At 44.6% G+C, this 25856-nt stretch overlaps 1 protein-coding gene across 1 annotated transcript in view; it reads right to left on the reverse strand.

Moving 5' to 3' along the window:
• LOC310937203 (uncharacterized protein) overlaps positions 1–25856 on the reverse strand; it is a 72075-nt gene that overhangs the window by 15379 nt on the left and 30840 nt on the right. Inside the window, exons 4-7 of the mRNA XM_083901424.1 lie at positions 15470–15586; positions 14150–14236; positions 13407–13595; positions 10206–11660 (exon numbers count right to left, since the gene is read on the reverse strand). Coding sequence (XP_083757550.1) covers positions 10206–11660; positions 13407–13595; positions 14150–14236; positions 15470–15586 — 1848 coding nt within the window. The remainder of the gene's footprint in view (positions 1–10205; positions 11661–13406; positions 13596–14149; positions 14237–15469; positions 15587–25856) is intronic.

Here is a 25856-nt window from a genome sequence, read left to right on the forward strand (position 1 = left end):
CTTCGTCGGTGAGTCCACTCTGTGCCACGGGTCTGTCCCCGACCACCAGGTCCATGCCTGACGGGCGCTGCCAGTCCCAGCTCTGACGATCCGGCACCGGCGGCGGCGTCACCTTACACAAATCAGTGTAGTCTGAGAAGGGAGAGCCCGGCTGCTGATCCGACAGAGAAGACATCCCCCGTCTCCTCTTTCACTGGTCTCCTTTGTTTGGAACCTCTGTCTTTGTCTGAGCCTCAGGTGTCTCCTGTCGTCTTCTGTCCTCCCTCTCACTCTCAGGTGTGTCTCTGCTGTGGATTCAGACTCACACTGAAGGTGAGCTGGATGTCTCTCTCTCTCTCTCTCTCTTTCTCTCTCTCTCTGATAATTGCAGCAGTCATGTGACCCGGTTGTGGCTGCCAGTTGGCTGCTGCCGGTTCCCAGATCCCACCCACTGTGGTGGAGTGAGTAATTCCCCCTCCCCTGGAGTTTTTTCTTTCGCTCCACGTCTTTCTTTCTCCCCTTTTTTTCCACCTCTAACACTGTCTCTGTTTTCCCTCTGAGGGGGGGGGGGGGGGGTGCAGATGCATGTGTTCACACACACATATTTACTGCCACAATGCAAATGCATGGATTTATGTCTATTACGCGTCTGTAGCGGCACCTTTTTTTTTTACATTCCTGACATAGCAGACTTCATTTGCACCTCTCTGTTGTCTGACCCTTCTGTTCTGATAAGAGAGAAAGAGAAATCGTCTTCAGGCTCAGAGGAGCAAACAAAGAAAGAAAGAAAGATGGATGAGAGGAGGAGCTGTGAAGGGTTTGTGCATCTCTGGTCTCAGAGAGAGGAGAAAGTGCAGAATATGGAGTAAGACGACAGCCAGAGTCAGAGTTTATAAAGAGGGATGAGGAGACGTGATGTCTGAAATGCTCCCTCCTGAACTCCTACCGGGCTCATGCACACATAAACAGACACATGAAAATAATTCATGTTCTCACATATTAACATGCAGCAGGCTTTTAGAGGTAAATTTGAGGTAAAATGGGGCATTCTGAGGGTTTTGGAAGGACTCAGGAAGTAAGGGCAAATAACTCAAAATGAAAAAAAACAACAAAATTAATTATTATGCCAATTTTGTAACATTTTTATTTTATTTTTGTAAATCTAATTTCGTTGTTATGGCTAGGACTGTGTGTACTTGCCTCACTAAAGTCAAGGCATTGCAATTATAGAAGGTGCCCCTCATGGTGCGGGCCTTTTTTTTCCTGCCACCGCCCCTTGCTGACTCTGCTCTTCTCTCTCTCCTGCATTGTGCGCCGCTGTAAACGGGCTCTCCGCATCCAACGCAGAATGGATAATATCTCAATGCGCAGTTATATCCACACATCCATATATGACACATATATAATGATCTTTACGACGAGGATCGAGTGCAGTCGCGAGGAAATACAGGCGATCCGAGTAGATCTTAGTAAAACGTGTTGACAAGAGCGCACTTTTTATTGTTTTCACTCCGTGGTCTCAATCTTTTTTCTCTTTCGGTGGTTACCGGGGGAAACGGGAAGAAAAAATAGGGCGTCTTTTGGGCGTCCTGCCTAAAAGTAAGGCGTCTAATTTCTCATTATTTTCAGTAAAGGACGCCCTGCTGGCTTAAAGCCTGACATGCAGTGTCTTTCTGTCTGATGTTTATACAGATTTAAGACAAATACTAAAGGCAACTATTAGCTTCTACAAAACTGAACTCTGACTGAGAAACATTTCCTTTAAAACGTATAAAAAGACTGAGAAGTCAATTCAAGTCGTCAATAATCGAAAATATAAAGCTTTTAAATACCACGTCTCCTCTGAAACCAGAACATCAACAGACAGATTTCTTCACCAATCATTACTGGCTGAAGTAAAATCATTGTTAGCAGTGAGACGTGAACACGCTGGAAATAATGAGGAATTTGCCTGATTCCGGCAAATGTAAACAGAAGAAGACACAGTGAGACGGATGAGGACAGACGTGAGGATGAATAACATCCTGAAGGCAGCAAGTGAAAGCATCGGGGACAGACAGGAAGTGAGGAACGAGTGCACATGCCACTTCCTGCCAGCGGTGAAGGATGAAGCAGGGACAAGACGATGCTCCAGTCTGGATTCATCCACACAAACATGATGGAGTCTGTGGAGCAGTCGTTCCACTCGTGAATCCTCTCAGTGAGTGAGATTATTCTAACGGACGCCTTCTTAACACGTTAACTAAAGCTCACTTCACGTGTTCCTTCAGCCTCACAGGAAACACTGCTTCACTTCCTTATTTACTACACTCCATTTGTTCCCAGTGGAGGAAAAAATACAAAAAAATAAAGATGAGAATCCTCTTCTCATTTCAAGTGAAAACACAATAATGACCCTTTTCCACTCAATGACAACAATCAATAAAAAGATCCAGCTGTAATTTAACTCTAAAGAATAACATTTTCAAGACTTAACTCTCCGACATCGGCCAATTAAAGTGACATTTTAGTATAAATCCTTACAAATACACAGAGTTAAGTTGAAATACTTCCTGTGCTTGTTATTCTTACTCAGTGAAGCAGTTTAATAAAGTGGTTATGTTGATGTCTGTGACCTTTACTGACATGTGGAGACTTTCCTGCTTCACTGTCAAACTGTGACCAACATAAAAAGTTTAAAGGGTTCACAAAAATCTGAATAAAAACAGTCCAATCAGAAAGTGGCTGCTCATGGATTATCCATAAACTAAACAGATTAATGTCAGAGAAACTGTGTCATCAATCACAGCCACTGTCACTCTTTTCACTTCACACCTCCACAGACAGACAGACAGACAGACAGACAGACAGTCAGACAGTCAGTCAGACAGTCAGTCAGACAGACAGACAGACAGTCTATCAGGTGGATGATTGAGCTTGTAGCTGGTGTTCTGTCGCTGCCTCTCTGTGTCACATCTGTCATGTTTTATTCCCACTTCTTTCTCTGTCTCCCTGTCTGATCGTCTCATGTACTGCACAAGTGACACTAACACACACACACACACACGCACACGCACACGCACACGCACACGCACACAGGCCACTGAATAGATGACCTCACCATGACTCTTTGGCTGGACAACACACACACACACACACACACACACACACACACACACACACACACACACACACACACACACACACACACACACACTACAGAGTTATATAATCAGGCTGTGTGAAATAAACATGTGCTAAATCGAAGCTAAGGGGACAAATGTGGGAAAAATGTGGGAGAAATGAGGGAGAAATGAGGGAAAAATGTTGGAAAAATGTGGGACGAATGAGGCTAACGTGACAAATGAGGGACAAATGAGGGAAACGTGGGAAAAATTAGGGACAAACGTGGGACGAATGAGGGAAAAATGTTGGACAAATGTGGGACGAATTAGGGACAAACGAGGGACAAATGAGGCTAACGTGACAAATGAGGGACAAACGAGGGAAAAATGTGGGACGAATGAGGGAAAAATTAGGGACAAACGAGGGACAAATGAGGGAAAAATGTGGGAAAAATGTGGGACAAATAAGGGACAAATGTGGGACAAATGTGGGACGAATTAGGGACAAACGAGGGACAAATGAGGCTAACATGTGACAAATGAGGGACAAACGAGGGAAGAATGAGGAGAAATTAGGGACAAACGAGGGACAAATGAGGGAAAAATGTGGGAAAAATGTGGGAAAAATGTGGGACAAATAAGGGACAAATGTGGGACAAATGAGGGACAAATGAGGGAAAAATGTGGAAAAAATTAGGGACAAATGAGGGACAAATGAGGGACAAATGTGGGACAAATGTGGGAAAAATGTGGGACGAATGAGGGACAAATGTGGGACAAAAAAGGGACAAATGAGGGAAAAATGTGGGACGAATTAGGGACAAACGAGGGACAAATGAGGGAAAAATGTGGGAAAAATGTGGGACAAATAAGGGACAAATGTGGGACAAATGAGGGAAAAATGAGGGAAAAATGTGGGAAAAATTAGGGACAAATGAGGGAAAAATGTGGGAAAAATTAGGGACAAATGAGGGAAAAATTAGGGGAAAATTAGGGAAAAATTAGGGACAAACGAGGGACAAATGAGGGAAAAATGAGGGAAAAATGTGGGAAAAATTAGGGACAAACGAGGGACAAATGAGGGAAAAATGAGGGAAAAATGAGGGACGAATGTCTGCTTTAGATGAAGAGTATAAAACACAGCATACAGAGTTTAACTTTAACGACGATGATGAAGCTGATGATGATGAAGCTGATGATGATGAAGCTCATGTGCCCTGAGACCACTGAGGCTGTGGTCAATCTTCCCTCGGTCGCCTAGCAACAGAGCTGCAGCTGACCTGGGATCAGTGAAGATGACTAACTGTTCTCACGTCTGTGTCTGCTGCTCAGATTAAAAAGTGTCTTCATGTTTGGACGTGGTTTTAATCTGAGGACACTTGTTGCTCATGGGTTAAAAGACAGAGAGTTAGTGTCCGAGTGAGGACAGAGTTAGTTCATCTAAGAAAGTATGACTTTGACTGAAGAAGTTTCAATTATTATTATATCAATATTACAGCTTTATATCTATTTACTGGACATAAGAATGGTTTGGTCCGTGTATTAAAGGCAGTTACAGCTGCACCACTGTCACATAATCTACAGTAACCTGATTATGACTTTAACTGAAAACAATAACATATCAAACAGGGTGTCTGTGCGCGCGTGTGTGTGTGTGTGTGTGTGTGTGTGTGTGTGTGTGTGTGTGTGTGTGTGTGTGTGTGTGTGTGTGTGTGTGTGTGTGTGTGTGTGTGTGTGAGAGATCTGAGGTGTTTGAGTAAAAACGGCAGACAGGAAGTCTAAAAATAGAAGAAAACGTTCAGGAATAAGAATTGAGGAGGAGGAGTAGTGATGGTGTGTGTGTGCATGTGTGTGTGTGTGTGTGTGTGCATGTGTGTGTGTGTGATGTCTATATATAAATCATAACAGCAGCTCATTGACAAAGCTCAAAACTACACACACACACTGTTTTCCTTACATCCTCCCTTCTCACATTAGCTGCCAAAGTAACTGCCTGCCGTCGCTATGGCAACTGGATCCTCATCAGTGTGTGTGTGTGTGTGTGCGTGTGCGTGTGCGTGCTACTCTATCCACATGAGGGGTGGCAGAAAGAAATGGTTTGGGGGGGGGGGGGGGGGGGGGGAACGTCTGGACGTGATGGTGAGGTGCGATCTGAGGATGGAGTGAGGTCACATGACCGCAGTGAAAGCAGCCAACAGTGTGTGTGTGTGTGTGTGTGTGTGTGTGTGTGTGTGTGTGTGTGTGTGTTTGAATTCTTGTACTTGTGGCATACTGAGGACCAGTGAGGGTTTTTAACCAACAAAGTGAGGTCATTTTGGCCGGTCCTCACTTTGTTTTCATTGAAATCACTTCCTTAGGTTGCTATAACATGCTATACTCATTTTGTAAAAAAAAAAAAAAAAATCTAATTTTGGACGACATAGTATATGAGTGTATGACGTTTTTGTCAAATTTTGGACCAAATATAAAATAAAATAAAAAAAGTTTTCCTGCCCTTTTTGCTCTGGGGCTCCACCTGCAGACATGTTATGGTACTGCAACCAGTAGTTCTTTATAGATGTCATTCATGAAGTAGATATTTGTAATTGTGTTGATTTATAAAGTGGAAATGCTGGTCCTCACTTTGTCAGCAACCCAGTCCTCAGTATGCAGCAAGTACAAGAATGTGTGTGTGTGTGTTCTTGTATTTGTTTCCTGTTAAGGACCTGTCCGCTCATAAACACTGAGCCTGTCAGGGCCAGTAAGTCCTCATAGAGACCTCATTTCTGAGGATCTGCTGAGGTTAAGGACTGAGATTTACTGGTTATGGCTCTCGTTCATATTGAATACATGACTCTGTGACCACATCTGAGTCTGTGGTCCCAACATCTGCCACCGTCACCTTCAACTGTACACATCACACACACGTGGAGTAACTTCCTCATCCTCCGGGGACTGACACAGATCCTCAGACTCCACACGAACGGACCGAGCCTGTTTCTCTACATACAGAGCACGGACTGTACGGACTTTAAAGTCCTTCACAATATTATATAAGTGCAGCACGGGGAAAGCGAGACTATTACGACTACAATTAGATGTCAGGTCAGGTTCCTCCACACCTGGACCGTGGGAGAAACTGGCTCCGACAGATTCCAGGAACAACATCTGAGAAGTCTTAGAGGTCTAAGACGAGGACAAACTCCTCTGTGTCAGTGTTTTCATCAGACAAAAAATCACTGACGTGCTCTGTCAGCAGCAGACGTGAGAAACCAGAACTGTGATTTTAATATGTCGTTAATATGTCGTTCCATGTCGTCGTCGTCGTCGTCGTGAGTTGCCGTAGTTGAATCAGCAGCCGGTGCCACCGTCACTGTAACGTCTCATTAAGTCCAGCACCTGTTGCTGTTCCTACGGCAACAATAACTCATCCTTAGTCTCTATGGCAACCCCCAAATTCCTGCCGTTTTTATTTTCAGTTGCACCTGTTGACACACACACATGATCTAAGAGTAAAGTGTACGACTGGACCTCTGCTGTTACTTTATCTGACCCTGAGTCTGCAAAACACGACCACTCACAGACTAAATACAGGGAGTGAACGTAGGAGGCTGAATGTGACTATAGTTGACATAACTAAAGCACACTGTAGAAGAACAAAGACCCAGTTGAGAGAATAAAAATGTTGCCTTACAGGACACAGTGTGTACTGACCCGTTTGTTAAGACATCAGCACAACTCTGCTCTACTTTACAGGAAAATCGGGTCGAGGAAAAAGTTTTGGAGGAGAGCAAAAACAAAACGACTGTGGGAATAAAGACAAAGGTGAGCTTTTTATTTATTATTTCATTACTATTTCATAATAATAATAATAATAAGAAGAAGAGCTGCAGTGATTAATGTCAAACGTGTTGACTTCAGATGGTTTCAGCACCATGGACAGAGTCTGTTTCATTGTCAGCTCTGGAGCTCTTTGTCATAAAGTTTATATTTTCAATTTACATTCAAATATTAGATGTTTTTGTGAGGTTGACCTTTGACCTTCACCTTATTACATTAAATTACATCTTCGTCAGTGAGTGTGTGTGTGTGTGTGTGTGTGTGTGTTTTTGTGAGTATTTAAAGAAGCTGTGAATGAAACTCGATCATCTGCAGAGGTTTACCGGGGAATCGGATTAGCTTCTGTGTCAGCTTATGTCACGCGGATGAAAAATCTCACCTCGTGTCTAAAAAAAATGGACAGAACAGCAGACGCTGAATCAGGAAAAGTGGGTCAGAGCAGCAGGAAGAGCCGGGTTCATGAGCCGGGTCAGTTTAAACTCTTAAACACAGGCCACAGCGCTGACTCAAGAGTCATCTCAGTCAGGGTTCAGGTCCGGTTTACTTGTCTGAATAATAACTCTTCTCTTCACTCTGCTGACTGCAGCCAGAGGCCGACTGTCTGTCAGAGGACATTAGCTCAATGCTAGGTCTACAGATGACCCCCGTGGGCCACCATCCAACAGACAACAGCGGGACCTGGTCATGTGAAAAAGAGTCTGCATTCGTGTGTGTTCACACGTGTGGGCGTCGTATGTACGGACACTGTGTGCAGTCGGGAGGAAACGCTGCGTTCTCTGAGTTTTCTATTAATAGACACAGTCTCGTTCTCTGTCCTCTCGTCTGTGTTTGACACCCTTGAGTTCACCTCTGAATATTCTCAAAGCATGTGTTCGTTGTATTTCTCTCCGCGTCTTTACCTCACTTGTCTTGTCTTGATTTATTTCTTTATTTTCCTGTGCTCCACATGCCTTTATATCTTTTGTACCAGGCTTAAACACCACTCTGGGTGACACAGACACCGCCCCCTGGACACTGATAAAGGCTCTCATTACACACAGAATAAACAGCTGCATTCTGTGTTCTCTCCCTCTCTCTCTGCACTAGAACACATCAGAAGCACGGAACTTGCACAAACGTGCTTTTCCTCATTCACACCTGACATCAACGTCAATCCAACACCTAATGATATAACCTCTCGTTCTCACAGCTGCAATATATTCACATCTACGTGACTCGCAAACGGCAGAAACTACTGTGTGTGTGTGTGTGTGTGTGTGTGTTTGTGGGAGCATGAGGGCATCGATCGAGGCTGCTTAATAGCCAGGTTCAACCCTGAGCTGTTCCTGTGGTGAGCCGAGCGCTGCCTCGGTCCTCATTACAGCCTCCGATGGGGGAGGCGGGGACAGGAAGTGTTGACAGGAAGGACGTGGAAATGAGTCCTCTGCGTCTCCGTATAAATCACAGCCGTGCACATGAAACACTGCGAGGTCTCACACACACACACACACACACACACACACTGACATGGACATGCAAATGTGCACCAACAGCAAAACCTTAAAGGGACACTGTGTAGTATTTATGGGTTTATATAACCCAAAATCCACCTTTTTATACATATTATGTGCTCCTGCATTGTCTAGTCGCTGTATAATAGTTTTTGTTTCATTTTCGTAGTGTTTCAAAAAGTCATGTAAAATAACATGGTCGCGGACCGCGGTTGCATAGCCACTGTTAGCAGAGAGACGCCATGTTTCTACGGGAGCCTGTAAGGACAAACGCGAGACAACAAATCGAGCGCCGAGACGAGGCTGAGAGCCGATACCACACGTATTTTACAGCGGATAAAGGAACACCAGTACCTGAGCGTACACCCGCACCACTGAGAAAGACGACGAGGACGACATTTGACCGGCTGAGGATACCGTAGCGCTCAGGGAAGGGAGGGGGTGAGCAGAGGAGCAGTTCTTTGTTGTCAATTTCAGCCTCTCCTCTAGATGGCACTATAAACTACTTACTTCACCTTTAAATATCATCAAATAGCAACATGGATGCATCATCATACAGGTAACTGCTCTACCTTTTACTTCCCCATGTTCCACGACAACCAAAACAAAATGAGACAGGAGTTCATATTTTGATGGTTTTGAACTAAAAGCTTGACTTTAAAGGTAAAATCTGCTGTAAACAATCCTACACATACACCGTTACGCTAAAACAAGAGATGTCCATCAAGCTCTGATTTACATCGATTTACACACAAGAGTCAAACGTCGTTCTATTTTTACCTCCTGACTTAAAACAGGCCTGAAGTCTCTTAATGAATCACGCTGCTAGACACCGATTCTGCGTTAAGAACCGAGCGCTTGAGACGGAAAACCAATCAAAAGTGTTTATTTACTTTCACACTTCATTTTGATTTTCATCAGGTAAAACTCTATTTTTCATATTTCATATTCGCGGATGTAAAAAGTATAATTCAGCCTCAATTTGGCTTTGAATACACTCAGAGAGCATCGGCTGATACTTCAAAAACTGTAATATCCTCTTCAGAGAATGAAGATCATCAGGATAGACATGAGTGAGACAAACCACTCGAAACAAAGGACAGAAAACCTCCGTGTTCTGCTGTCTCTCACATTACCCTCTCAACATTCATCAGGAAACACAATAAAGCCTCATTATATGAGACGATAATGAAAACAGGACTCACCTGTGGTGGAGAAGCAGCCGCGGCAGCAATCAGCACAGGACATGGAAGGTAAAAGAAAATCAAACAAAAACTAACATTAGACAACAGTTATTAAACACTGCATGTTTTTCAAAGGTTACGTTGAAGAAGGTGAAGAGGTGAGTTCACAAAGTCTCTCCTCCTTCACGGGGGAAAGTGTGAGGAAACAGGCAGCGAGTTAGAGAAGAAACAGGAAAACTGAAGCGTCAGCTGACACCTGGATGCAGAGAGAACCAGGCTGTGATTAGTGTCAACACCTGGACGGAGAAGATGTGAGGAAGGGTGTGATTGGTTAGTAGCAAAACACCTGTCAACACCAACACTGTTAATAAAGAGATGACTCCAGCAGTGAATCATGGACAGTCACAGTTCAAAGTCAAGCTTCAGTCCATGTTAGTCACCAACAGATCACATCATGGATTAGGCAGGAAATCACACATATGTCCATGCAGCGGTGAAAGACTCTAGTTACTCTACTTACCAACAAATCAACCCGTTAACTATCAGCTACAGCTCATGCATGACTACTGCTTTTCTTTAAACTAGTGATTATTCAAACTCTATTTGTCCGCGGTTTGACTGCGACCAACCTTCAGTGGTGGGAGCAGGTGGAGCGACCACAGCTGCTTCTTCCACAGGGTCTGCAAAGCTGGGGAAGAAGGGCTTAGCCGCGGGGTTAAGACCAGATCCTGGAGCTCCCAGAGCGTTTCCTGGTGGAGGGGAAGAGGGGCTGGTGACGGGGGATTCCTGTGGGGGGAAGTTCTCCGCTCCCGAAGAGGTGGGGCTCCTCGCCGACGATGAGGACGTAGAGGAGGACGAGCGAGACTTCTTGGATTGTTTCTGAGAGGATTTGTCCTCCTTGTGTTGTTTGGCTTGAAACTCCTGCGCTGTGGTTCTGGGGCAGCGGAGCGGCGCTGGACTCGGGGTGTTGAAGGACAAGCCCAGGACCGGAGGCCGAGCCGAGGAGCTCGCCTCGCTGAAGTCAAACGCGTCGCTGCTGCTGCTGCCGACGTTTGAGTCGTTCAGGAGCCACGACGCATCGGAGGGCGACAGAGGCGGAGCCGAGGCTAACACCCCGCCCTGCGGTGAGGGGTCAGGGGTCGGCTGGGAGGCGGGGCTGAAGGGCGCGGTGTCTTCCTCGGACATGCCTTGCACGTAAGACTCTTGGAAGGAGGGGCTGTCGACTGTGTCGCCGGCCTTTGATCGGTTCTCTGCAGAAGAAGAAGGCGTAGAAAAGATCTGCGCGCTCACGTTCTCCGTGTCCATGAGGAGATCGAAGGGATCGTCCGGGTGAGGAGCGACGGGAGCGGAGTCGAGGGTTACGAGGTTGGCAGGAGAGGGCATGGTGAAGGGAGCAGCTGTGGCTTTCAGCTCACTGTTGAGCACCAGTGGACTGATGGGAGCAGCTGTGGCGGAGAAGAGGTCTTCAGACAGAGGAGCAGGAACCAGACCTTCTGAGAAGACCTCCTGTTTCCAGGGGCTGTGGCTGGAGTCCAGGTCCAGGTTTGCATGAGCCGCACTCCCTAAGTCCACCGTCACCTCCTCCGCGATGAGAGACGTCGATTCAGGTGAAGGAACAAACGGCTCGGCCATCACTGCCCACTCCTCTGGAAGCTTCTTCCTGCTCTTCCCTTTCTTCCCTCGGCCTCCGCTCTTCCCCAGCTGCTCTTCCCAGGCGCCCTCCACTCTGTCGCGCCGCGGGCCGATCCTGTGGTAGAACTCCTCGGCCGGAGGCGTGTTCTCGCCCTGCGCCTGCATCTCAGGGTGAGGCCTGCCCTCGGGCTGCTCGTACGAGCCCTCGTCTTTCTGTCGCCTTTTCTTCTTCTTCTTCTGTTTGCGGTCCGATCCGTCGCCGTCTCTTTCGTCGCCTCCGGCGTACGCCACGCTCTCCCGGCCTGGCCAACTGTCAGGCGGGTCATCGGGGCTGGCCGCGAGGTGATGGCCCGCATGGCGACTGATCACCGTGGAGACGCTGGGGGTAAACGGGAGGTCTGTCGGGAGGCAACCGGCCTGGTCAAGCCAGCAGTCGCCTAAGGCACCTTGTTCTGGGTGAAGAGGGCAGAGTTTAGAGTCGATTGGAGATGGAAAATGTGCATGTGGAACCGGATCTCTGAGCCTAACTGAAGAGGCAAAGGCAACAAAAAACACTGAAAGGACTGGAAAATATATGAAGAGTACGAGTAAAACATGTGTCACTGCTGATTTAGTGAATGAGAATCCAGCTCTGTAGTGAGTCACTGTAGCCTCAAGCTATAACACACTCATTCATATCATAATAAAGCAAGTAAACATGGAAACACAAACACACAATTCCACACAGCTCTGTAGCTAACTCTGTAGCTAACTCTGTAGCTAACTCTGTAGCTAATGCTGCGTTCCAGAGCCCATCCAAACCATTTGGACGTGGGACTCTTCCGACCTCCAACTAGAAAAAGTGCACTGGCATGCCTGTTGAAGTGGGACACTGTGTTGTAAGACCTTTACAGGTAAAGACACAGATCACTCACTCTCCCACACCAAAGTCCAAAGAGAGAATCAGTGATTTTACATCACAGCACACAGGAGTTGTTGATCTTTAAACGTGTTATTTTGAACTCATTTGTTTGGATGTAGCTGTTTACAAGCTTCTGTTTCCAGTTGGAAAAGCTTAGACAACAACATTCACATGAACTCTGTGTTTTCACAGAACAAAGATGGCGTCGAAAGCAGCGTAAACGAGTACGATACAAATGAAGTATTTTCTTTGTTAATAGAGATATAAAAATGATCTTAGTTTAGGCCCATATTATGGATTACTGACGTCATTGTTGCCTAACATTTATTTTTATTTTACCATCTTCTGTCAATAGTCGGCCGGTGTGGTTTACTTTTCAATAAGTCGTGGTGTGTGGTAACTGTCAGCTGAATATTTGTATGAGTATCATCTTATAACTAACTGACAACCTAATAACTTGACTGACAAACGGATCAGAATAAATAATCCTGACGTAAATGTCTTCTTCTTCTTCTTCTTTTTTGGAGTTGACAGACTTGGACGCAGCTTTGGCGTTATTCTGCCCCCTACAGTCTGAAGACGTATCTGCATTTAAGGGGTGTCCCATTTCTAAGTGACTAAATAACCCTCAACACTTGGTTTTGAGGCCAGTTAAGATTAAGGGTTGAGCTTGAGGGTTAAGATAGGAATTGGAATTGGCCCCATGTCTCTAAAAGCAGTGCACACACACACACACACACACACACGGACATGGTTTCTCAGATGAAGATGTAACACGTGATCTTTTGAATACACAGACCTGCAGAGAACCATGGGAGGAGCTCAGCTGCTGTGTTTGGTTCCAGTGACCACACTGAAGTTAAGCCTGGATCTAACACACACACACACACACACACACACACACACACACACACACACACACACACACACACACACACACACACACACACACACACACACAGTTATACAGTATAAAGAAGCCACGGCCTGATGGCAAACCCTATGCATGTCAGCATCAGATGTGCATTGACCTTGGAGGATGGAGGATGGAGTCAGAGTGTGTGTGTGTGTGTGTGTGTGTGTGTGTGTGTGTGTGTGTGTGTGTGTGTGTAGAGGATGCTATAGATGATGATAGTTTACTGCAGCAGCCTCTGTGGGTTGAATCAGGCAGTATCACACAGTTATTACACAGTTATACCTTAATATTGTAAATGGTTATTAAGATGATACCAGGGACCGCTCTGGAACTGAAGCTAAATGAAGCAGAGTGATGATGAAGCTGATGACGGCGTCTCACCGGCTGAGACGTCTGCAGGGCTGCGAGGAACCTGCGGTTCAGGCAGCATGGGGCTGTGCTCTTTAGGGGCCTCTAACCCGGCTGCAGGGGTGGACTGCTGGGGCTCCGCGATGCTCGGAGGTCTCTCTGCCTGCAGCGGTGCAGCTGCCATCTCCACACTGAAGCCCATCTCACTGGGCTGAGAGAAACCTGAGGAAGAGCAGCAGATAAACAGATAAACACGAGGAAGCAACAGGCAGAGAAGGGTAATGCTACGCTTTTCCACATGTGATGTGTGTGAAGACTGCTGCTGCTGCTGCTGCTGCTGCTGCTGCTGCTGCTGCACCACACTGACATTTCACTGAAGAACAGAATCTAATCTGAAAATCTTCTGAGCTGCATTTCATGTTCGTTGTGTTGTCTTCAAGTTTAAGTAAGTTTGTTTCTTTATCCTCACACAGGCTTTTTATAATAAATAACAAACAAAATAGATCTTTATTAAAGAACTCTTCCGTCTAAAGAGATTTATTCTACACACAGCCTCAATAATCTTAACTCAAAGCCAGATTAGACTGTAAAATGCAGTTTAAATTGTATACAAACTAGGTTGTCGGGTATCATTGAGGACAATATTTGTATCATCTACTGAATTTAAGTCAATGATTTGTTGAACCTTCAGTGGAAAATAACTCCAAGTTAATCCAGTTAATCCAAGTTCAAGCAAACACAACCTTCAGGTTTGAGGAGAACGATGGAAGTTCTACCTGAGAAAGCTGCCATCAGACCAGTGTCCATCATGTGAGCAGAGCTGCTGTGAGAGTCCAGAGGATCTAAGTAACCTGCCATGGACGCTGGCAGAGGACAGAGAGGACAGAGAGGACAGAGGACAGAGAGGACAGAGGAGAGAGAGGACAAGAGAGGACAGAGAAGACAAGAGAGGACAAGAGAGGACAGAGAGGACAGAGGAGAGAGGACAGAGAGGACAGAGGACAGAGAGGACAGAGGACAGAGAGGACAGAGAGGATGAGAGGACAAGATAACAGAGGACAGAGAGGACAGAGAGGATGAGAGGACAGAGGAGAGAGGACAGAGAAGATGAGGGGACAAGATAACAGAGGACAGAGAGGACAGAGAGGATGAGAGGACAGAGGAGAGAGGACAGAGAGGATGAGGGGACAAGATAACAGAGGACAGAGAGGATGAGAGGATGAGAGGACAGAGGACAGAGAGGATGAGAGGATGAGAGGACAGAGAGGATGAGAGGATGAGAGGACAGAGGACAGAGAGGATAGAGAGGACGAGAGGACAGAGAGGATGAGAGGACAAGATAACAGAGGACAGAGAGGACAGAGAGGATGAGAGGACAGAGGACAGACGACAGAGAGGATGAGAGGACAGAGAGGACAAGAGGACAGAGAGGATGAGAGGACAAGATAACAGAGGACAGAGAGGACAGAGAGGACAGACGACAGAGAGGATGAGAGGACAAGATAACAGAGGACAGAGAGGACAGAGAGGATGAGAGGACAGAGGACAGAGGACAGAGAGGACAGACGACAGAGAGGATGAGAGGACAGAGAGGACAAGAGGACAGAGAGAATGAGAGGAAAGAGGACAGAGGACAGGCAAGAGCAGAAGGAAAGAAAAAGTTGAAGTAAGTTGATAGATAAGTGGATTGATGTGAAGGTTTAGGGTTGATGAAGAGGAGGAGGAGGACAGAACCAAACCAGAACCAAACTAGAACCAAACCAGAACTAAAAGCCAAAGTGTTCACGTCTTAAACTAAAGGTATAATGTTGCTCTGATAACTGAAACTGGGTTTGATTCAAAGTTGAAGGAATAATGAAAAGGTAAACGTTGTGTATTTACAGCTCACTTTTCTTGTCTTGATGACACACAAAGATGCTTCACTCCACTCTCACTCATTCACTCACACACTCATATGAGGACTTTGTGGGTTTTGGAAACATTGATGAACAAACAGATGATTGATTATTTGAGAAAATAAGCATCAGCTTCTCCTATAGAACAAACACTGCTGTTTAATCGTCGCACAGATAGATGTGTGTTGTTGACCTTCATACCTGAGAGGAAGTCTATGTCCACGGCCTGAGTGTGGTCCAGGGAGAGAGGTCGCACCTCGCCCTGAGGCTCTGGATGAGACAGGGACAGCGTCTGTCCCACTGAGGACAGCTTACAACCTGCAGAGACACAACATGAAGGAGTGAACATCACACACACACACACACACACACACACACACACTCTCACCTGCCAAAATGTTCCCCCAGAAGCAGAAATCCAGGTCCCACTCAGCAACAACACTCAGTGTCGTTTGTTCTGAGCAGCTCAGAGACTCTGAGTCTGTGTCTGCTGCAGACTCAACTCAGCTCTGAGCTACTAATACTGTGAACCTCCAGACACACACACACACACACTCACACACACACAAATGTCATGCTGTGACGTCTCTCTGTCTGTCTGGTTCAGGTCCCAGACCCCCGCCAGCCAACATCTCCCCCTCAACAACACACTCCCTCCCTCCCTCTCCACTCCTGCAGTCACCTTTTAACCCGTGTGGCGAAAAGTGGAAAAAAAAAGCAGAGACGAGACGAGGACACGGGGTCAGAGGAGGACACAGGACTTAAAGGTGAAGTAAGTAGTTTATAGTGCCATCTAGAGGAGAGGCTGAAATTTACAACAAAGAACTGCTCCTCTGCTCACCCCCTCCCTTCCCTGAGCGCTACGGTATCCTCAGCAGGTCAAATGTCGTCCTCGTCGTCTTTCTCCGTGTCAGCAGATGAGGGTCGTGAGGCGAGGGAGAGGGCGGAGCTACCGCGGCCGTAGCAGACGAAGCGGAGAGAGCGGAGGCGGGACTTCCTGCTACAAGTAAAGCGACGCTTGATTTGTTCTCTCGCGTTTGTCCTTACAGGCTCCGGTAGAAACATGGCGTCTCTCTGCTAACAGTGGCTATGCAACCGCGGCCCGCGACCATGTTATTTTAAATGACTTTTTGAAACACTACGAAAATGAAACAAAAACGATTATACAACGACTAGACAATGCAGGAGCACATAATATGTATAAAAAAGTGGATTTTGGGTTATATAAACCCATAAATACTACACAGTGTCACTTTAAGACGGGCATGAGGAGCGATGGACATGAAAAAAGTGAGGTGAACAAACAGGAAGTGAGGAGGAGAGGGAGGGAGGGAGGGAGGGAGGCACCAGCGGTAACCCTCCCCCAACAGCGTCCACAGAGGGTGACAGTGAGGCGAACAGACAGGACAATACCCAAAGACACAAACGCTTCCATGTCTGAGACAGAGAGGGAGACAGGGAGAGAGACAGGGAGACAGGGTGTGCACGGTCTGTCACTCCACTGTCGGGTCACAGTGAAAAACGCACTGGTGCAGCAGACCTTGCCCTCGCTCGTCCTCGCCGTCTCTGCTGTGCGAGCACAAAATGTGATGAAGTCGCAGCTGATGCCGCTGCTGCCTCGGACTGTCCTGATGAACACACAGGTCATCACCACACTCTTTATGTAAGCAGCAGCAGCATAAGCAGCAGCAGCATAAGCAGCAGCAGCATAAGCAGCAGCAGCAGTAGCATTAGCAGCATTAGCAGCAGCAGCAGAATGAAGGAAAGCGGCTTCTCCTGCTGTGCTCGGCTGCTGTCCATGGTGCTGAAATCAACATGACTTCACCTCACTGATCATTAAAGCTCTGTTTCCGGACATTAGAGGTCACACTGATACTGATCTCAGTCGGACGCCATTTTAGTTCGACTTTAGGATCTCCTACAACAAGTGGAAACCAATCACAAAAAGTCTTTGTCAGTAACTTTGTGCTTCTTTACGATTATTGACGACATGTTTGCACGTCTCTTACTGACTTACACGACGTCACTCCGTGATCTTCAAGCCCCCGACGTGTGTGACGTTGTTCTACGACGAGACAGAAGACGTGATGATCCTGTGTTTAGTGTGAACTCAATTTACAAATTACATAAGAGTCTGTGCTGCTGCTGCTGCTGCTGCTGCTGCTGCTGCTGCTGCTGCTGCTAATGCTGCTGCAGGGAGGCAGTGCTGACCTCAGCGTGAGGACAACAATGCACTGCAAGACAGAGACACGGCAACTTTGAGTTTGACAGATGAACTTAACATCCGAGGACACACACGCACACGCACAGACCCACAAACACAGACACACATATAAACAGACAGACAGACAGTCTACTCCATGTTTGGAGGACACATGGTTGCTCATTGGACAAACACACAAACACTACTTTAAAAACACCAGAATCCTCATTGTTAGATTTTTAACAACATATATAGTGTTTGTAAAATATTCTTTATCCAACATATATACATTCAAACACACGACTGCATGTAAATGATGTGGAATCTGCTTCCTTCTATTATGCGGTTGTTTGAATATAAACAACCTCCCTGTGTGAGAGTAAAAGAGGCAGAAATCGGCTTTTGTGAACAGTTAACCTGGTCATGATATCCGACTATGATATCTATAACACGCGGCTCGACTGTAACGTGCAGTGAACTCAGCCGAAGTGATGATGAAGACTGTGATTCAGGCAGCGTTAACGTCCACGTTAAGGACGATTATAGAGCACAGTGAACGTGAGGAGGAGCAAAGTGTGTTTCTACATTCTCGCTCTAATCTGGGCTGAGCTGAGAGGATGTGCTGAAGTCCTGCAGCTGTCCTCCAGCTGACCCCAGCCTCCTCTGGCCCTCCTCTGCCTCACGCTCAGCTCCTCAGGCTGGATCAGGGTCAGTGCAGGACCACAGGCACACAGTGATGGTTCACTAAGAGGACGCTGTGAGTGTCCACTGGATTCACGACTCAGCATTAATCTTTGAACAGGACTGATACGTATTCGCCTGGACAAAGGCTATGAACGTGTGTGACACTTTAAATATAAGCTTTTCGTTCACTAGGGCTGTAACGATATGCGTATCGAAAATCGAAATCGCGATACTCAGAGCCATGAACCTGTGTCGAGGCTGCAAAAAACGCTCTTTCTAACTCCCAGTTATTTTTCCAGTCAGCCACATGATATGAGCTGTTAGTGCTACCAAACTTATTTTTATTAGGGTGTCAAATTGTCGCGTTAATTGTGATTAATTAATTACAGTTTTTTAATCGCGTTAATCTCTTCTTTACCAGGGGCAGCGTCAGACGCAGCGACAAAAGCGTCATAAAACCATGTCTAACTTTAACAAACACAGACATGCTGCATACCCACAGAAAGGTCAGAAACTCAGCTAAAAGCTCATATAAACCATTCTTATGTTCACCAAACACAGTTAAAACACCGTGGAATGTATCGAATCGTGGGTCAAAAATCATGAGTTTGTGTATCATTACAGCCCTAATGTTCACAGAAGTCTCTATTCTCTGGACTCTTCACTGCCGAGGATAAGTGGACAGAACGTGTCTGTGTGAGCTTTAAAGGTGAAGTAAGTAGTTTATAGTGCCATCTAGAGGAGAGGCTGAAATTTACAACAAAGAACTGCTCCTCTGCTCACCCCCTCCCTTCCCTGAGCGCTACGGTGTCCTCAGCCGGTCAAATGTCGTCCTCGTCGTCTTTCTCCGTGTCAGCAGATGAGGTTCTAGTATTTACTCAGACGTATAAGTGTGTCTTTTGTATATCGTATTAGCTCTGGTCTAAGACATGTAAGATAGCGAATTTAATTTATATATTTTTTTTCATTCTGTGTTAGCGTTCTAATGGCTAATTGCGAGCTGTTTATACCTCAGACTTCCTGCTCCGTCAGTGGAGGCGGGACTTCCGCTACAAGTAAAGCGACGCTTGATTTGTTCTCTCGCGTTTGTCCTTACAGGCTCCCGTAGAAACATGGCGTCTCTCTGCTAACAGTGACTATGCAACAGCGGTCCGCGACCATGTTATTTTACATGACTTTTTGAAACACTACGAAAATGAAACAAAAACTATTATACAGCGACTAGACAATGCAAGAGCACATAATATGTATACAAAAGTGGATTTTGGGTTATATAAACCCATAAATACTACACAGTGTTCCTTTAAAAGGACGACAGATGAACGTGTCTCAGACAAACAGGTCCAAAGGAGGGATTAAAGGAGTCGAGATGTATTTAACCAAGCCCATTTGGAGTTAGATTAGTCACTATTTGAAGAGATTCCCCTCTTTTTTTGTTAGTTTCAAATCCTTCCTTTATAGATATGAACAGTGACTAAACGACATCCTCGCGTGGCCTAGTTTTATTAATCCAGCAACTCGAGAAGACGAGGTCTTATTATTATAGCAACTACTATAGCAGCATCAACACACAGAGGAAACAGCACCAGCATCAACAGAACTGTCCAGGATTCTCTGTTTCATGTGTTCATTTGTTCCTCTAATCGTACATGCTGGGCGAAGGAACATTCTTCTTCTTCCCTCTCGAGGAAGGACACATCTGGACAAACTGGGACGTGGTATATATTCTATAGTGTCTCAGCTGTCGGCTACAAAACATGCTGTGTTAGTGTCTTGGTGTAAGAAGAGGAGAGTGTGGAGGGGGAGGAGTCAGGAGGATAACGCAGCGGTGGTGAGAGAGCGTGATGTGCACTGACAGGCGGTCGAGAGGGAAGGTGCACTGCATGTGACAATGTGTGTCTGTGTGTGTGTGTGTTATTGTGACACCTGTAGGTCCTCTCAACCTCCTCCTTACAGAAACACAGCACACAAAACCTCACAGACATAATGACGGAGTCCATGACTAACCCCACAACCATCACAACTTCAATGCCTGACCCTAAAACCTGGTCTTAAGCCTGAAAAAGCCACACACACAAAAAAAAAATGTCCCCACAAGGTGAAAATGTCCCCGCGAGGATAGAAAAACGTGCACACACACACACACACTCACGATATGATGTGACCTGTCCTACTTAGTGACAAAAAGGAAATGTGTCTGTGTAAGCAGATGTGCTTTACAGTGTGTGAGAGTACAACACACACACACATTCTTGTACTTACTGCATACTGAGGACCAGGCAAAAGTGCTGACAAAGTGAGGACCAGCATTTCCACTTTATAAATCAACAAAATTCTACTTCTACTACAAATATCTACTTCATGAATGACATCGAAAAAAACCAGTATGGTACTGCACTACAGGGTGCAGTACAATAACATGTCTGCAGGTGGAGCCCCAGAGCAAAACATGTGTGAAACACCAGGACTGGAAAACGGGTTTTTGTACCAAATTGAGGAACTGTGTTAAAAAAAATCAGAATTAAGCATGTTTACAACCTGAGGACGTGAACGAAAAAAAACAAAGTGAGGACCGGTCAAAAATGTCCCCACTTTGTAAAAAAGAACACACACACACACACACACACACACACACACACACACACACACACACACACACACACACACACACACACACACACACACACACACACACACACACACACACACACACACACACACACACACATACAGAGCTCCTGCATTACCCATGAACAGCATGAAGAGAGTGCGTAAAGGAGGACGAAATAAAACAATAGATTAAATCACTGGTTCTCAAAGTGCGGCCCGGGGGCCAATGTCGGCCCGCAGAAACATTTCTGTCGGCCCCGCAATGAATTACAGTTGATAGTTTTAATCCAGGAGCGACTAAGCTTGTTAAATGTTTATTGGACATTACTGGATACAGACCAATAAGTGTAAACTGTACAACTGTATTTACGATGACATAGTGACACAGTATAGTATGACTTTTTTGTCAAATTTTGGACCAAAAACTTTTTCCCCCAAAAATGTTCAAATTTTGAACGACATAGTATAGTATGACGTTTTTGTCAAATTTTGGCATTTACGTTTTTTCCCAAAATTTTTTCCCATTTTGGATGATACAGTATAGTGTGACGTTTTTGTCACAATTTGGACAGAATTTTTTTTTTTTTTTAAATGGTCAAATTTGGGACAGCATATATGTCATTTTTGTCAAATTTTGGACTGAAATTTTTCTTTAAAAAAATTGTCAAATTTGGGACAGCATAGTATTGTACAACGTTTTTGTCAAATTTTGGACCAAAACCTTTTCCCCCAAAAATGTTAAAATTTTGAATGACATAGTATAGTATGACGTTTTTGTCTAATTTTGGCAACATAGTTATTACAAATGGGATTTCTTTCCGTTTTTTTTTCTTTTTCTTTCCTTTGGCGGCCCTCAGTCCAATGTTAGGTTCCTAAATTGGCCCTCAGGTATCAACACTTTGAGAACCCCTGGATTAAAGAGTCAGATTAGAGGAGTTCTGCAGATTATGTTATTTATGTTATAAAAACGGTCCATCATCTGAGGACACAGCAGGTTTTTAAACAGGATCCATTCACTGTGACACCATCACAGGACGTCTGACTCACAGCGACTGCTGCCAGTTATTCTTTATTCTCCTCGTGGAGCTCACACTCGCCGTCAGAGTCTTTCACATGAAGAAGTGATGTGTCAGAAATCTCCTTTAAATATTCATGATGCAGCTTTAATCCCTGAGCTGAGAGGAGGAAACCTAAATCCTCTCTCACTGAGAGAGAGAGAGAGCTTTTCTGTGTGGTTGAAGGTATTTGTGAAGTCTTTTTATTGTGGTGTCAGTCGATGGATTCAGAGGTGTGACTCAGCCTCTGTGTGTGTGTGTGTGTGTGTGTGTGTGTGTGTGTGTGTGTGTGTGTGTGTGTGTGTGTGTGTGAGGCCTCACACTTGTCTCGCAGCTTTAAAGTGAAACGCTGTGAATGGGAATCATCATTCAACGCCAGGCAACTAGTGATTCTCCTCCTCCTTCTCCTCCTGTGCACTTGTTCCCTTCATCTGTTGATTTGACGGGTACTGACTGTAGTGTCTCTGCAGCTCAGAGCTACACACACACACACACACACACACACACACACACACACACACACACACACACACACACACACACACACACACACACACACACACACACACACACACACACACACACACACACACACACACACACACACACAGAGCCCCCCTGCGATCCATGACAGCGAGGGGGAAGCGTGATGGCTGGAATGCAAATACGAGCGAACAAAAAAAAAAGGAAAAATGTGTTGAGGAGAGTCAGAAAATCCTCTGCGGGAAACTCAAAGTCCTTAATCCTGCCAATAAAATCTGACAAACACTGACACAAAGAAGGTCAAGACAAAGTTAGGATGGAGCACAACAGCTAACAGCTAACAGCTAACAGCTAACAGCTAACAGCTACAGACACACGTGTGTTCTTAGGCGTGTGTCCTTCTGTTTATGATTGGTGCCGTTTTCTTTTATAGAATATATATAATATACAGTGTCATGTTGTCCAAAGCCCAGCAGAAGGAGATCATGTGATATGATGAGGAGCTACAGAACAGCAGCTACACAGAATTAGATTTTTTTCTTCTCACGATCACAAAAAGATTGTAATCGAAGAAAAATGATGAACGCGTTGCACGGCGCGGCGCGCGTGTAAATTCCTATGCTATAAAAACACCTCGAATGCACCAGTGTTTCGTGCAGCTGCAGCAAGCGCGTGACGTGTGTGGATCAATAACACGAGGAGCGAGCGATTGGAAAACACGGCAGAAAGACGACAACACTCTTTATAAATTACGTTAATTAAAGAAATATGGTAGCGAAGGACATGTAAGCGTCAGTTACCGTAGGTTACCCAGGATTGCTCTGATAAATGTTGTGCAGAGGGAGTATAGCACTGTTTTGTTTTTGAAAAAGAAGAGTATTTTGTTTTGATTTTGACATATCCCAAATTTTACAATTTTTTTCCCCATAAAATTTGGTCCAAAATTTGACAAAAATGATATATGTCGTCCCAAATGTGACAATTAAAAAAAAAAAAAAAAATTTGGTCCAAAATTTGACAAAAACGTCAAACCATACTATGTCGTTAAAAATGTAAAAAAATTTTGGGGAAAAAGTTTTTGGTCCAAAATTTGACAAAAACCTTGTACAATACTATGTCATCCCAAATTTGACTTTAAAAAAAAAAAAATTGGCCCAAAATTTGGTCCAAAATTTGACAAAAATGACATATGCCATTCCAAATGTGACAATTTTTTTCAAAAAAAAATTGGCCCAAAATTTGACAAAAACGTTGTACAATACTATGTCATCCCAAATTTGACTTTAAAAAAAAAAAAATTGGCCCAAAATTTGGTCCAAAATTTGACAAAAATGACATATGCCATTCCAAATGTGACAATTTTTTTCAAAAAAAAATTGGCCCAAAATTTGACAAAAACGTCATACTATACTATGTCGTTCAAAATATTACAATTTTGGGGAAAAAAGTTTTTGGTCCAAAATTTGACAAAAATGACATATATGCCGTCCCAAATTTGACTTTTTTTTTCAAAAAATATTTGGTCCAAAATTTGACAAAAAAGTCATCCTATACTCTGTCACTATGTCATCCAATTACAGTTCTACAGTTTACACTTATTGGTCTGTATCCAGTAATGTCCAATAATATTTAACAATCTTAGTAGCTCCTGGATTAAAACTATCAACTGTAATTCATCCGTTGGCCCCCGGGCCGCACTTTGAGAACCAATGCTCTAAAGGCTACAGCCAGTGTGACGGAGCGTCCCGTTCTCTCTAAAAGATGCCGAGGTATAAAAAACATCTGCAACAGGAAATCACTCTGTGCATAAATAAAGCTGCAAGGGAAAGATGAGAGGAGGAGGAGGAGGAGGAGTAGGAGGAGGAGGAGGAGGAGGAGGAAGAGGAGGAGGAGGAGGAGGACTCAGCAGTTAGACGTTAGCTCAGAGGTTTCAGCTCAGAGTGGAGAGAAGAAAGAAGTCAGTCAGAGTGTGTGTTATATATATATTGCTTTATTAGCATCAAAGTGCAGGCAGGTGACACACACACACACAGAGGCACAGCTACAGTAGAAAAGGATCATCTGGAAAATAATCTGCTGCTGTTTTACGCCGTGCATTTAAACATGAAAAGAATCACAGATAATAGAGTGCATTATTATTATTATTATTATTATTATTATTATTATTATTATTATTATTATTCAGAGTGAGACGCTAACTGGAGCTAACTGTAACTATTCTTTGGACGTTTTCCATAACAGACGAGGAGCTACGAGTTGGCGAGGGGTTAGTCTCACACCAGGCCTCATTAACAGCTTTATCTCCACACACACACACACACACACACACACACACACACCATGCATGACAAGACTTTGCTTCATATCTGTGTGAGATGATTCTGAGGAACCGTGTTTGTGTTAAGTGTGTTCTACGGATAATCAAAAACATCAGAGTGCTTATAATATTCCCAGGTGTTATTTTTTAGTGAAAATGAACTATAATACGTTTGATGGTCGAAATATTGTGTGAATGAGGCCCAGTTTTTTTGCGCTAGCTCGTGTCTCGTTACATGGAAAAGACAAAAAGTGAACTCAAGTGCTTGACTGGATGTATTGCATATACAGTATAATGACACAATAGCACAGCATTAGTAATGACGGGGGGGGGGGTTTGCATGTTAAGGATAATTTGGTATAGAAAGCTCATCAGTCAAAGAGGTGTCTTCACATTAATGATTGTCCACTATAACGTTGGTTAATGACAGTGACAGGAGAGAAATAAGAAGAACAACAGTGTGTGTGTGTGTGTGTGTGTGCTTCAGTGTGTCTAAATGCCTTTCAGTGACAAAATAAAATCTACACCCGTTCCATCTTAAGACTGTGTTTTCCACTTCCATCTCTGAACCACTCACTCTCCCACACCAAAGCCCATAGAGAAAATCAGTGATTTTAGCTCACGGGGGGGGGACACAGGAGCTGCGAGCTGCGAGCTGCTGGTCTACTGCTGCCTCGTGTGGTCACTTTGTGTCACTGAGTTAAGTCTAAGGGTGAATTCCAATTCCTCAATCTTAACCCTCAATCTCAAAAATGCTCTCCCTCTAGTCCAAGTTCTGTCCTGATTCTCAGAAAAATTAAGTTGAGGCCAAGTTTAAGGTCTGTATCACCCTCAATATTGAGATTTTCAGAGACCACCCTTGGGAGCAAGAGCTACCCAGAATGCATTGCGTGTTTTCACATTAGAAAGATGGCGTCGAAAGCAGCGAAACGAGTGCGATACAAATGAAGTATTTTCTTTGTTAATAGAGATATAAAAATGATCTTAGTTTAGGCCCATATTATGGATTACTGACGTCATTGTTACCTAACATTTATTTTTATTTGACCATCTTTTGTCAATAGTCGGCCGGTGTGGTTTACTTTTCAATAAGTCGTGGTGTGTGGTAACTGTCAGCTGAATATTTGTATGAGTATCATCTTATAACTAACTGACAACCTAATAACTTGACTGACAAACGGATCAGAATAAATAATCCTGACGTAAATGTCTTCTTCTTCTTTTTTGGAGTTGACA

The sequence above is a fragment of the Microchirus variegatus genome (genome assembly GCF_963457635.1).
Source record: "Microchirus variegatus genome assembly, chromosome: 15".
Lineage (NCBI taxonomy): Eukaryota > Metazoa > Chordata > Actinopteri > Pleuronectiformes > Soleidae > Microchirus > Microchirus variegatus.